At 41.2% G+C, this 14,013-nt stretch overlaps 2 protein-coding genes across 8 annotated transcripts in view; both read left to right on the top strand.

The window, feature by feature from the left end:
• The window catches only part of LOC109906211 (basement membrane-specific heparan sulfate proteoglycan core protein-like), a 258,730-nt gene that overhangs the window by 16,434 nt on the left and 228,283 nt on the right, over positions 1-14,013 (top strand). The window lies entirely within an intron of this gene.
• Positions 427-12,020, top strand: LOC109888005 (uncharacterized). 7 transcript variants are annotated; one of them, XM_031791866.1, is made up of 18 exons: positions 427-542; positions 711-983; positions 1,160-1,432; positions 1,532-1,852; positions 1,946-2,224; positions 2,780-3,022; positions 4,768-4,893; positions 5,014-5,032; positions 5,121-5,194; positions 5,443-5,493; positions 5,603-5,686; positions 7,079-7,129; positions 7,299-7,373; positions 10,437-10,511; positions 10,879-10,941; positions 11,248-11,322; positions 11,494-11,550; positions 11,738-12,020. In XM_031791866.1, the coding sequence occupies exons 2-17, from the start codon at positions 806-808 to the stop codon at positions 11,541-11,543; spliced, it is 2,037 nt and encodes a 678-aa protein (XP_031647726.1). In that variant the 5' UTR covers positions 427-542; positions 711-805; the 3' UTR covers positions 11,544-11,550; positions 11,738-12,020. The 7 variants fall into 7 exon arrangements, with proteins under 7 accessions (XP_031647726.1, XP_031647727.1, XP_031647724.1 ...); XM_031791867.1 differs by having other exon boundaries at positions 430-542; positions 7,302-7,373; positions 10,440-10,511; XM_031791864.1 differs by having other exon boundaries at positions 493-983; positions 7,302-7,373; positions 11,251-11,322.

Here is a 14,013-nt window from a genome sequence, read left to right on the forward strand (position 1 = left end):
ATTCCATGCTTTTCTTACCTCTTGTTCTGAGCACCTGAGATTTAATATGCAACCTGCCACACGTCAAATCAATTCTGATTTTGTGTGAGGACAATGTTCTATACGATGGTCCAAAAACTTGACGTATCCAATCGCGGCCGACGTTTTGTAAGCGAACCACTCAATTTCGTCCCTACGTTATATTGGCATCGAACACGCCACCCTCCATAGGAGAGGGGGTGACCGCGACAATGTATTGTTCAAATGAGAGGCTGCCTGGATCTTTAATTTCAAGATGCTTGCTGCCTTCAGTCTCAATGTAGACTTTGATCTGAAGCCATTCTAGTGATTATTGTGATTTTTCTATTCATTGTACATGTTTGTAGGCCCATGTAGTCACATTGTATGATCATATGCTTTCATTCATGTTTTTATATTTATATCTTTAAATTAACCAATGATATCAAGCCACACCCGGCCATAATTACAGACACCTGTGTGTGTGCCCTTTGACACTCTTTTTCAAGTGTTTTACTCCACTAGCCAGCACCTCATCTAAACAGGTGTGCATTTCTTTTGCCTCCAAGTCAGTCATGTAGACATTTTCTGTGTGTCTGTAGACTATTCTGCCTCACTGAATTTTAATCAGTTATCCATCAAGAGGACATATCATGCATCAGATCAGATTCCTGGTTTCCAGATGCATCACACACGTTTCTTGATTCCAACAGATAGTCGTCCGACTGCCACACTGAGTTCTGACAAAGAGGACGTATTCACAGGAGACAGAGTGACACTGAGCTGTACTGTAGAGTCTCCTGGATGGATGTTTTACTGGTACAAACACAGACCAGACTCTACACCAGTAACCACAACCTCTGGATACTCCTACACACTCAGATGGGTCAGTGTCTCTGATGGAGGACAGTACTGGTGCAGAGCTGGGAGAGGAGACCCAGTCTACTACACCCTGTACAGTGACCCAGTCCAGTTAAACATTACTGGTGAGTCAAACAGTTTTATGATAAATGGCTGTTATTGTGGATAGAAAGTAATCTAGGGTATAATATTTTGTCTGATGACTTGAAGCTATATTCATGAGTAGACCTATTGATAAATAAATACATTTCAAAATGTGCAACTGTTTATTCAGTTAGTTGTCTGTGTTGTGTCTATGCAGAGAGGCCTGTTGCTGTTCTGACCCTCCAACCCAACTGGACCCAGATATTCAGTGGAGAGACTGTTACTATGAGATGTGACATACAGGGAGGAGGAGACACTGACTGGAACTACAGATGGTATAAGAATAGTCCGGTAGGGATCCTATTTAACACAAAGCCTGAGTACAGAATCAGTCCTGTCTACTGGTCTAACAGTGGTTCATATACCTGTGAGGGTGTAAAGGGAAGCAAGCTCTCCATGACCAGTGATGCTGTACAACTGACTGTGTCTGGTAAGTATATCTAATCATGTAAACATCTACATTGGTAACTACAATTATTGCTAAAACTGAAAGTTAGAAAACAGAAACCTGTCCTCTGACTGATCACAGATCAACCCAAGGCTGTCCTGAGTATCTTTCCTCAGTGGATGAACCCTGGAGACTCAGTGATGCTGAGCTGTGAAGTTGACAAGACTTCTACAGACTGGAGGTTCTCCTGGTACAGGACTGTTCCCTACAGAGCTGGGTTACCCTCCCTATCAGACAAGTCTTACTCTCTACAGCCCCTATCTGACAATGTGACTACTGAAGACTCCTACACTCTGATCCCTGCTGGTCCTACTCCCACAGGAGGATATGTGTGTAGAGCTGGGAGAGGAGACCCAGTCTATGACACACTCTACAGTGAACCTCAGTTTCTCTGGTCAGGAGGTAACCAACTGCATTTAAACTGTATTAAATCATCTTTATGTCACCCTCATGTGTCTATATAACTATAGGTTTGGCTGTCTCTCTTTGTTACAGATCTGCAGCCTTCAGTGTCTCTTACAGTAAATCCCAACACAACTCAACACTTTACATCAACGTCTCTCTCACTGAGCTGTGAGGAGAAGGGGAACTCTACTGGATGGAGACTGATGAGCTACAGAGAGAGAAGAGTGAAGTCGGGGTGTGTCTCTAACTGGGGATCAATAGCAGGGTCTACATGTACCATCATCTACACATACACATGGTACAGTGGAGTGTTCTGGTGTGAGTCTGGATCAGGAGAGTACAGTAATGCTGTCAACATCACAGTAAATGGTATGTCTATAGTACAACACTCAATAACATTTTTACATAATTGTAGCGACCCGCACAGACAGCTGTGTGATATAAGCTATGCTGTTTGTTTGTTGTGTTGGACTTACCAGTACCCAGTGTTTGCGGGGTCCTACATGTCAGTCAACCTGCTATCTGCCAACCACGGGCGAGCCTGGAATGTTCCAGTGCCAGGCATCCTTGTGGTTTGTGGGGTGGCGGGAGGGTTTGGCATGGGTGTTGAAGGCCATGCTTAGCCATTGTTCTCTCTCAAGTTTTGCCTTAACAAGAGATGGTCACTGTTATTTTATACTGTGATCCTTGATTTATTTGGCGTGGGCTACATTCAAACAGTAACCTGTGTTGAGTTGGGTTAATAAACTGGGAATTCGTCAACTGAATCCTCTGTCTAGATATTTGTTCATTTATGATCTAGCCAGGTCATTACATTCTTTAACTGAATGATTGCATATCATAAAATACAAGCTCATAAGATGTTGATGTATTGTGAGTGATGACTCCAGATTTACAGTATTATTGAAATATTATGTTACACAGATGGTGATGTGATCCTTGAGAGCCCTGTCCATCCTGTGACTGAAAGAGACTCTGTGACTCTGTGCTGTAAATACTGGACACTCAAATCAAACTTCAAGGCTGATTTCTACAAAAACGGAGTACTCATCAAGAATGAGACCACAGGAGAGATGACCATCCCTACAGTATCCAAGTCAGATGAAGGATTCTATAAGTGTAAATCTGGTGAAGGAGAATCACCAGAGAGCTGGGTGACAGTGAGAGGTGAGAAAATGTGTATGATCACAACTACGTTACCTTTGTATTATCTGTGTTAAAAACGTGATTTAAGTGTTGATGTTAAAACTGGGGGCAGTATTGAGTAGCTTGGATGTAGCTTGGATGAATAAGGTGCCCAGAGTAAACTGCCTGCTACTCAGGCCCAGCTGCTAATATATGCATACTATTAGTGGATTTCGATAGAAAACACTCTGAAGTTTCTAATACTGTTTGAATGATGTCTGTGAGTATAACACAACTCATATGGCAGGCAAAAACCTGAGAAAAAATCCAACCAGGAGGTTTGTAGTTTTTCAACTCATAGCCTATCGAATATACAGTGGGATATTGGTCATATTGCACTTCCTAAGGCTTCCACTAGATGTCAACAGTCTTTAGAACCTTGTTTGATGCTTCTACTGTGATACAGGGGGGAATGAGGGCTCTTTGAGTCATGGGTCTGGCAGAGTCCCATGAGCTGACCATGCACGTTCACGTGAGAGAGTTGGCTTGCGTTCCATTGCCGTTCTGAAGACAAAGGAATTCTCCGGTTGGAACATCATTGAAGATTTATGTTAAAAACATCCTAAAGATTGATTCTATACTTCGTTTGACATGTTTCTACAAACTGTAATATGACTTTTCGTCCGAACCTTCGCATGGACTTGCCCGCTCGTCATGAGTTTGGATTGTGTACTGAATGCGCGAACAAAAAGGAGGTATTTGCACATAAATGATGAACTTTATGGAACAAATCAAATATTTATTGTGGAACTGGGATTCCTGGGAGTAAATTCTGATGAAGATCATCAAAAGTAAGTGAATATTTATAATGCTATTCTGACATCTGACTCTACAACATGGTGGATATCTTCATGGCTTGTTTGGGCTCTGAGCGCTGTCCTCAGATTATAGCATGGTGTGCTTTTTCCGTAAAGTTTTTTTTAATTCTGACACAGCGGTTGCATTAAGGAGAGGTTTATCTAAAGTTCCATGTGTAATAATTGTATCTTTTATCAATGTTTATTATAAGTATTTCTGTAAATTGATGTGGCTCTCTGCAAAATCACTGGATGTTTTGGAGGCAAAACATTACTGAACATAACGCGCCAATGTAAACTGAGATTTTTTTTTATATAAATATGAACTTTATCGAACAAAACATACATGTATTGTGTAACATGAAGTCCTATGAGTGTCATCTGATGAAGATCATCAAAGGTTAGTGATTCATTTTATCTCTATTTCTGATTATTTCTTACTCCTCCTTGGCTGGAAAAATGGCTGTTTTTCTGTGAATAAGTGCTGACATAACATAATGATATGTTGTGCTTTCGTCATAAAGCCTTTTTGAAAATGGACAATGTGTGGGATTAACAACAAATTTATCTTTAAAATGGTGTAAAATACTTGTCTGAGGAATTTTAATTATGAGATTTCTATTGTTTTGAATTTGGCGTCCTGCACTTTCACTGGCTGTTGTCATATCGATCCCGTTAACGGGATCCCAACCATGAGAAGTTTAATATAGTTTGCGATTTACAGACCTAGAAAATATGATATTTTAACTCGATTGTCAAAAGACCGGCCAGCCTGCTTTCTTTTCATGCTCTATACTGTAAACCCATATAACCTCTCTGAGTCTGTCCTGTTCTCTCTCCAGTCTCGCCAGTCTCAGATACATTTAGTAGTTCAATTCCTGTATGTATGTTCTACCTCAGTCTGATGGTGTTGTGCTGTTCCCTCTCCAGTCTCTCCAGTCGTATCTCCTGGATCCTCTGCATCAGTCCTAGTAGGAGTGGTTGTGGGTCTGCTTGTTGCTGGTGTCCTACTGGTCATTCTCCTGGTCCTGCTGGTGAGATATCAAAACAGCAAAGGTGAGACTTTTACTATGTCTCATTTAATGGAAAATGTATTATTACGTTTGGAACAAAAATGTCTAAATAGAAATAGGTGAAGAAATTTCAGTACATAACACAATGTGTTTGTCATTACAGGTTCCAACAGAATATTCTGGTGAGTACAGCTGTCTCTCAAGCATATTGATACATAAAGTATAACATTGTCTTTGTGCTTCTTATGCTGAGTATCTCTCTCCCTGTAGGCCCCCTCAGCCCCAGAGCACCAACCATGACCCCCAACAGGACCAAGGATCTGGGTATACACATCAGCAGCATGGTCAGTATCTCATCCCAAACCTCTACCACTCCTCTCTATGTAACCTCATACACTGACTCATAAACATGTACTTTTTATAACATCCAGCTTTGAGGTCAAAATTTTAATTCTGGTAAATTCAGAAAGTAAACCAAATGCATTGTTCTTCCTGAATTGACTGGAATTTAAATGGAACTGACCCCAAGCCTGATAACATGTCCCAAGGCAACCAACCTAACTAACCTGTCTCTCTCTTCTTTGACCAACAGGTGACGCTAACATCTACGATACGATCAATTCCTCAGACAACAATGATAATGGTAGTGTAATGTAATGTTTTCAGTATGAATGTGTAGTAGTCTGCTGCTCTTCATTTAATATGACATGTAGAGTTTGACTAAGTGGAGGTGTTTGTGTATTATGTCTCAGATGTTACTGGTGCTTCTGCTGCTGGACCAAGTCATGTGACTTACGTCCAGATTCAACTGAAAAAGTTGGACAACAAAAAGAAAGGTGACTCAACTGTGACATACATTTATTTAAAAAAATGTGCAGTGTGTCCAGGAAGAGTTAAAATTATGTACAAAAAAGAACCAGGCGATGTGGACAAAAAATCTGTCTTATGATAAATGTACTGCGTACGTTTACCATCTTCTGGGCCAAAATCCGGTGAAATTGCAGAGCGCGAAATTCAAACTACAGTATTATAAATATTTAACTTTCAAAAAATCACAAGTGTAATCCATCAAAATAAAGCTTAACTTCTTGTTAAACCAGCCACGGTGTCAGATTTCAAAAAAGGCTTTACGGCGAAAGCAGACCATGTGATTATCTGAAGACAGCGCCCGGCATACAAACACATGAAAAACATAGTTCAACCAGACAGGTGTGACAAAGTCTGAAATAGTGATATAGAAAATGCCTTACCTTTGATGTACCAGTTACATCACAAATGGTCCTTTTGTTCGATAATGGTCTTTTTTATATCCATAGCTGGCGCGCTTCAGTCAATAATCCACCAGTTTCCATCCATCAAAATGCATACAAAATGAATCCCAAACGTTACTAATAAACTTTCCAAACAAGTCAAACAACGTTTCTAATCAAACCTTAGGTACCCTAATACGTAAATAAACGATACATTTTAAGAAGGAGAATCGTTATTGTCTTTACCGGAGAAAAATACCAAAGAACGCGCTCTCTTCCACGCACTTGGAAACCCTACAGCCAAAATGGCAGCCATCTAGAAAAACTACAATTCCTGGTTAATTTTTCCAAAAACCAGCCTGAAACTAAAGACTGACATCTAGTGGAAGCCATAGGAACTGCAATCTGGGAGGACTTGGCCTTATAATTAAAGTGATAGTCATTGAAAATAGTTGTAGGCTGAAATTATTTTGGGGGGGATGGTTTGTCCTCTGAGTTTCGCCTGCCATATCAGTTCTGTTCTACTCACAGACATAATTTGAACAGTTTCAGAAACTTTCGTTTTTTAAAATCAAAATTTACCAATTATATGCATATCCTAGCTTCTGGGCCTGAGTAACAGGCTGTTTACTTTGGGCACACTTTTCATCCGGACGTCAAAATACTGCCACCTACCCAAGAGGTTAACTAATATGACTAGTTGGATGGTTGTAGCCATCTATTGTCCAATTAACAATCACACATTTTAGCAAAGCTATTTCATTTTAAACTTCACATTTCTCTAGTATAAGCTACTTATCGTAATAAACAATATCAGCGAAATTCCCACAATGTGGTTGGTGTCGCTCATATTTGGTTTATCACCCCAGCTGTAGTATCAAAATTATATATATATATATATATATATATATATATATATATATATAAAAAAAAAAATTACTAATTGACAAATGTTCTGCTCTTGTTCCTCCTCTTCAGAAAAACTAGCTGATCCAGTCTACTCTGTGGTGAAAATAGGCAAAGCGACAGGTAAGACCCAGTCTGCAAGTTGGCAGTCATTCAAATCAAAATGTGCAATTTTGTAGTTTCAGATGAATTGGCAGAATATGCAATAAACTTTGTCACACCTGTCTGGTTGAACTATGTTTTTCATGTGTTTGTATGCCGGGCGCTGTCTTCATAAAATGTCCATTGTCAGCAGCAGCTGGACCTGATGATGTCACCTATGCTGAGGTGGACCTCAAAAACAAGGCCAAAGCCAAGAAGAAGAGAGGTAAATATTGTTGAATAGCTATATTTCTAAGGGATAACCAACGAGGGGCTATGCATTCTTTGGAAAATGATGCACGGTGTGAAAGGTTGTTCTTTATAAATAATGCATCTCCGTATAAGGTTGCAGGAAAACAAATTCACCAACCTTCCACAGAGTTGCATTTTTTTCCAGAGAACGCATAGAGCCCTGAGTTGATTATCTCGCTTGTCCCACGGCTATAATTTAACACAGTAAAAATGTGTTCATTTACCGGTAGAAATGTATTCAAGATCCAATGAAGTAGCTAGCTAGCAAGTTACTAGATAGCTACAGTAGTTGCCTTGCTAACCAAACAGAGACTTGCTAGCTTAGCTAATTAACCATCCTCCTAGCTTCTGAAAATCAAATTCAACAATGCCAATGATGTTATCAATCAGCAACGCCACCTGAGGCAGATTCAGTCTATTCTAAAGTAAAGCCATGCACAGCCCTCGGTAAGACTAAGGACTTGATTCAATCCGTATTGCGGATGTTCAGTGAAAAAGGGGATGAATGGTTGCAGTTTAACAGGCTCCTAACCAACTGTGCTATTTTGTGTTTTTTCGCATTGTTTCTAACTTATTGTGAACATAATGTTGCTGCTACCGTCTCTTATGACCGAAAATAACTTCTGGATATCAGAAAAGTGATTATTCACCTTGAACTGGATGACGATTTTTTCTTTAAAGAGTCCGATGCGAAGGACATACTCCATTCCATACTATCCTACTTACAGGACAATAAAAACTGTATCATCTTATGTTTCACCGAGTAGTGGCTGAATGACGACACAGATTATTTACAGTTGGCTGGGTTTTCGTGCATCGGCAGGACAAAACAGCTACCTCTGTAAAGACATGGGTGGGGGAGTGTGTGTCTTTGTGAATAACAGCTGGTGAGCGATGTCCTATATCTATGAAGTCTAGATCACCTTTACGCCACACACAGAGACACATACAAAGCTCTCCTTCGCCCTCCATTTGGCAAATCTGACCATAATTCTATTCTCCAGATTAAACTAATGCAAGAAGTACCAGTGATTCGCTCAATTACTTAACTGGTCAGATGACGCGGATGCTACTCTGCAGGACTGTTTTGCTAGCACAGACTGGAATATGTTCCGGGATTCATCCAATGGCATTGAGGAGTTTACCACCTGAGTCACCGGCTTCATCAATAAGTGCATCGACGTCGCCTCCACAGCCACCCTACGTACATATCCCATCCAGAAGCCATGGATTACAGGCAACATCTGCACCGAGCTAAAAGCTAGAGCTGCCGCTTTCAAAGACTGGGATACTAATCTGTATGCTTAAAAGAAATCCCGCTATGCTCTCAGACTAACCATCAAACAGGCAAAGCATCAATACAGGACTGAGATTGAATCCTACTACACCGGCTCTGACGCTCAATGGATGTGGCAGGACTTGCAAACAATTATGGACTACAATGGGAAACCCAGCTGCAAGTTTCCCAGATCCACAGATGCCCTTTCCCACCTGGACAAAAGGAACACGTATATGAGAATGCTTTCATTGATTACAGCTCAGCATTCAACACCATAGTGCCAACAAAGCTCCTCACTATGCTAAGGACCCCGGGTACTAAACACCTCCCTCTGCAACTGAATCCTGGACTTCCTGATGTACCGCCCTCAGGTGGTAACGGTAGGCAACAACCCATCTGCCACACTGATCCTCAAAACGAGGGCCCCTCAGGGTTGTGTGCTTTGTCCCCTCCTGTACTCCCTGTTCACCCAAGAGTGTGTGCTCAAGCATAACTCCTACACCATCATTAAGTTTACTGACAACACAAGTGGTATGCCTGATCACCGACCTCAATGAGAGAATAGACCTACTCCCTATAAGCTGTCTCATCATTGTCGGTGGTCAGGCATATCACTGTTGTGTCATCAGCAAACTTAATTATGGTGTTGGAGTGGGCGGTCCATCAGGAAGTCCAACATCCAGTTGCAGAGGGTGGTGCCAGGACAACAAACTCTCCCTCAACTTGAGCAAGATGAAGGAGATGATCGTGGACTACAGGAAAAGGAGGGCTGAACACATCCCCATTCACATTGACATGGCTGGAGTGGAGCAGGTTGAGAGTTCAAGTTCCTTGGTCCACATCACCAACAAACTATCGTGGTCCAAACACACCAAGACAGTCGTGAAGAGGGCACGACAACACATTTCCCCCCTCAGGAGACTGAAAAGATTTGGCATGGGTCCCCAGATCCTCAAAGTTACACAGCTGGCCCATCGAGAGCATCCTGACCGGTTGCATCACCGCCTGGTATGGCAACTGCTCGGCATCTGACAGTAAGGCGCTACAGAGGGTAGTGCGTACAGCCCAGTACATCACTGGGGCCAAGCTTCTTGCCATCCAGGACCTATTTACTAGACGGTGTCAGAGGAAGGCCCAAAAAATGGTCAAAGACTCCAGTCACCCAATTCATTGACTGTTCTCTCTGCTACCGCACAGTAAGCAGTACAGGAGAGCCAAGTCTACATCCTAAAGGCTCTTTAACAGCTTCTACCCCAAGCCATAAGACTACTACACAATTAATCAAAAGTCCACCCAGACCTTTGTTTTCACACTGCTGCTACTTGCTGTTTATTATCTATACATAGTCACTTTACCTACATGTACAAATTATCTAGACTAACCTGTACCCCCGCACATTGACTCGGTACCCCCTGTATATAGCCTCGTTATTGTTATTTCATTACGTTACTTTTTAGTACATGTTTTACTTCAGTTTATTTAGTAAATATTGTTTCAACTCTTTCTTTAACCGCATTGTTGGTTAAGAGCTTGTAAGTAAGCATTTCACGGTGAGGTCTACACTTGTATTCGGCGCATGTGACAAATACGATTTAATTTGTAGATGAAGGCTGGACTGGAATCTCTCAAATTCACTACTATGCTCTACACCTACATTACCTCTCTGAGATCTGATGGTATTGTTATGTTTGGGACAAAGAGACAGAATATGCGATTAGCTCATTTCTTAGGTTGTTGACTGTAAATGTCCACCGTCAGCAGGAGCTGCATCTGTTGATGTGACCTATGCTGAGGTTGACCTCCAAAGAAAGGCCAAAGCCAAGAAGAAGATAGGTAAGACTGAACATCCCTCCCTCCATATTCCCCTTATCAGAACCTCCCATCTATTTGACCCCATAGTGGTTAAATGTATATATTATTCTGAATATAAGAAAAGAGGTAAGACTGGCCATCTCTCCTTCCATATTCCAACCTTCATAATCCTCACTAACCTCGTACAACCATCCGGAAAGTTTTGCAAGTTTCTCTACACTGTAATACAAGGTTGAATCCTCACACCTCTGACCCTGTGTTGAATAGCTATATATTATTCTGTATACACCTGGATGTTATTCTGTATATAACTGTTTATTATTCTGTTCATTATTCTGTATATTTCTGTATATTACTGTGTACTATTCTGATGTTTATCCTCCTACAGAAACAGCAACCCCACCAGAGACAGATTCGGTCTATTCTCTAGTGAAGCCATACACAGTCCCCGGTAAGACTAAATCAGCAAATCTATTATAGTGTATGAAACTACACTATATCTCTCATATTAGAGTATATCTAAGTATGTCCTGACAAACTGGTGAGAAAAGGTTTCTGATCACATGTTACATTTTTATCATCCATGTGACAAATGTTAGATTCTAGTGTTGATGTTAACATACGTTTGGATTTGCACTCTCAAAGCAAATATTATTTTGCAACTAAATTGTCTGAAGATACTGGCTGGCCAATTGGGAAGCAGAATATGCATTAAGCTAATTCCATCCATTTGTTGACTGGAAATATCCATTGTCAGCAGCAGCAAGACCTGTTGATGTGACCTATGCTGAGGTTGATCTCCAAAAGAAGAACAAAGCCAAGAAGAAGAGAGGTAAGTCTGGACATCCCTCCCTCCATATTCCCCTTATCAGAACCTCATATCTCTTTGACCCCATATTGAATAAATGGATGTTATTCTGTATATTAGTCTGGGTATTATTTTGTTAATGATTCTGGATATAACTATTATATTATGCTGATGTTTATCCCCCTACAAAAACAGTAACCCCACCCGAGGCAGATACAATCTATTCTCGATTGAAGCCACGCTAATGCCCCGGTAAGACTAATAGCCAGATGGTATTGATACTAAAATGATATAAATATGGAACTAATGTTCTGATATCATATTCTAATGAATCCATTTGAAGTATATCTCAGTTTTATTTTTAGGGGATTCTTTTACATCATGCAGGTCCTTGAAGGAGATGTAGGGATAAATAACTTTGTGTGATGATATGTTACAGGTCCTTGAGGGAGATGGAGGGACACATCATCAGAGGAGCAGGAAATACCTGGGAATATAGATTATTCACATATGCACGCACAGACACACAAGCACACCCACAGATACACACACATAAAGGATTTATATATATATCAACAAATATATTTGATTTAATATTGGTTTAACTGTGTATAACTGCAACAGGTTTTGAAACAATGATATGGTGTTATGATTATTATCTGTAGCTACAGCAAGTGTATTGTGTATTAAATTGTGTATTGAGTTGTTGTGTTGTAAATCTATTGGCATGTATTGTCTTTGGTTTATTACTTCAGTCACTCAGATGATAGAATACTACACTACACAGGCAAAGGTATGTGGACACACATGTGGATTCTGCTATTACAGCCACACCCCTTGCTGACGGGTGTATTAATGCGATCTCCAAAGACAACCATTGGCAGTAGAATGGCCGGTACTGATGAACTGTCACTTTCACCGTAGAACCGTTATTGGATGCCACCTTTTCAACAAGTCCGTTCTTTAAAATGTCTGCCCTGATCAACTGCAAGTGCTGTTATTGGGAAGTGGAAACGTCTAGGAGCAACAACTGCTCGGCCGCGAAGTGGTAGGCCACACGTGCTCACAAAAGCAAAGTCAGCACAAGAACTGCTAGTCGGGAACTTCATGAAATGGGTTTCTATGGATGAGCAGTCGCACACAAGCCTAAGATCACCATGCGCAATGCCAAGCATCAGCTGCAGTGGTGTAAAGCTCGCCACAATTGGACTCTGGAACATTGGAAATGTGTTCTCTGGAGTGATGAATCACGCTTCACCATCTGGGAGTCAGACGGACGAATCTGGGTTTTGCGGATGCAGGAGAACACTACCTGAACACCTTTGGAATGATTTGTAACGCCGACTGCGAGCCAGACCTAATCGCCCAACATCATTGTCCTACCTCACTAATGCTCTGGTGGCTGAATGGAAGCAATTTTCCAACATCTAGTGGAAAGATATCCCATTAATGTGGAGGCTATTATAGTAGCAAAAGGGGGACCAACTCCAAATTAATGCCCTTGATTTTGAAATTAGACGGTTGACGAGCAAGTGTTCTCATACTTTTGGCCATATAGTGTATATACTGAACAAGAATATAAAACACAACATGTAAAGTGTTGGTCCCACGTTTCATGAGCTGAAATGTTTCATACACACAAAAAGCTTTTTCTCAAAAATGTTTTGGGAAAATGTGTTTACATCCCTGTTAGTGAACATTTCTCCTTTGCCAATATAATCCGTATACCTGACAGCATGATCATTACACAGGTGGTGCTTGTGCTGGGGACAGTAAAATACCACTCTAAACTGTGCTGTTTTGTCACACAACACTATTGTAAGGGATCTCGTCCTCCTCTTCTGAGGAGGATAAGCGAGAAGGATCGGAGGACCAAAACACAGCGTGGTAAATGTCCATAATGTTTATTTTAAAACATAAACTGAACACTACGAAATACAAAACAATAAATGTGAAATGAACAAAACAGTTCCGTGTGACGACAAACACTGACACGGAAGAGAAACACCCACCACCAGAGGACCAGGCAGCATGGTAACGGGCAGCAGCAGGAGAGGCAGCGATATTTGGACAACTGGACTTGGGAGGAGATTCTGGACGGCAAAGGACCCTGGGCACAGTCAGGGGAATATCGCCGCTCCAAAGCAGAGCCGGAGGCGAATAGAGAGGCGGAGAAGTGAGTGTTTCTGTAACGAGTGTCGTTGTAGGTGGAAGGAGGTCAGGACCAAAGCGCAGCGTGTTAAGTGTTCATGATGAAGTTTAATTAAAACTCAGAACACTAAACAAATGACAATGTGAATTTACAAAACCCAAACAGTACCGTGTGGCCCAAACACTCACACGGAAACAAACACCCACAAACCAAAAGTGAAACCTAGGCTACCTAAAGTATGATTCTCGATCAGAGACAACTAACGACACCTGCCTCTGATTGAGAACCATACTAGGCCGAACACAAAAACCAACATAGAAAAACAAACAGACTGCCCACCCCAACTCACACCCTGACCATACTAAAACAAAGAAGAAAATGACAACATTGCCATAGATGTCTCAAGTTTTGAGGGAGCGTGTAATTGCCATGCTGACTGCAGGAATGTACACCTGAGCTGTTGCTAGATAATTTAATGTTTATTTTTCCACCATAAGCCACCTCCAACGTTGTTTCAGAGAACCGTCTTCACAACTACGTGTAACCACGTCAGCCCAGGACTT

The sequence above is a fragment of the Oncorhynchus kisutch genome, linkage group LG16, assembly GCF_002021735.2.
Source record: "Oncorhynchus kisutch isolate 150728-3 linkage group LG16, Okis_V2, whole genome shotgun sequence".
NCBI classification, from domain to species: Eukaryota; Metazoa; Chordata; class Actinopteri; order Salmoniformes; family Salmonidae; genus Oncorhynchus; species Oncorhynchus kisutch.

What these genes read in the sequence shown, in the direction of transcription:
- LOC109888005 (XM_031791860.1), top strand. Translation starts at nt 680, where the DNA reads ATGCATCACACACGTTTCTTGATTCCAACAGATAGTCGTCCGACTGCC. An exon ending in GTATACACATCAGCAGCATG is followed by an intron (nt 5,195 to 5,442) that starts GTCAGTATCTCA and finishes TTTGACCAACAG; the next exon opens with GTGACGCTAACATCTACGAT. An exon ending in CAAAGCCAAGAAGAAGAGAG is followed by an intron (nt 11,323 to 11,493) that starts GTAAGTCTGGAC and finishes CTACAAAAACAG; the next exon opens with TAACCCCACCCGAGGCAGAT.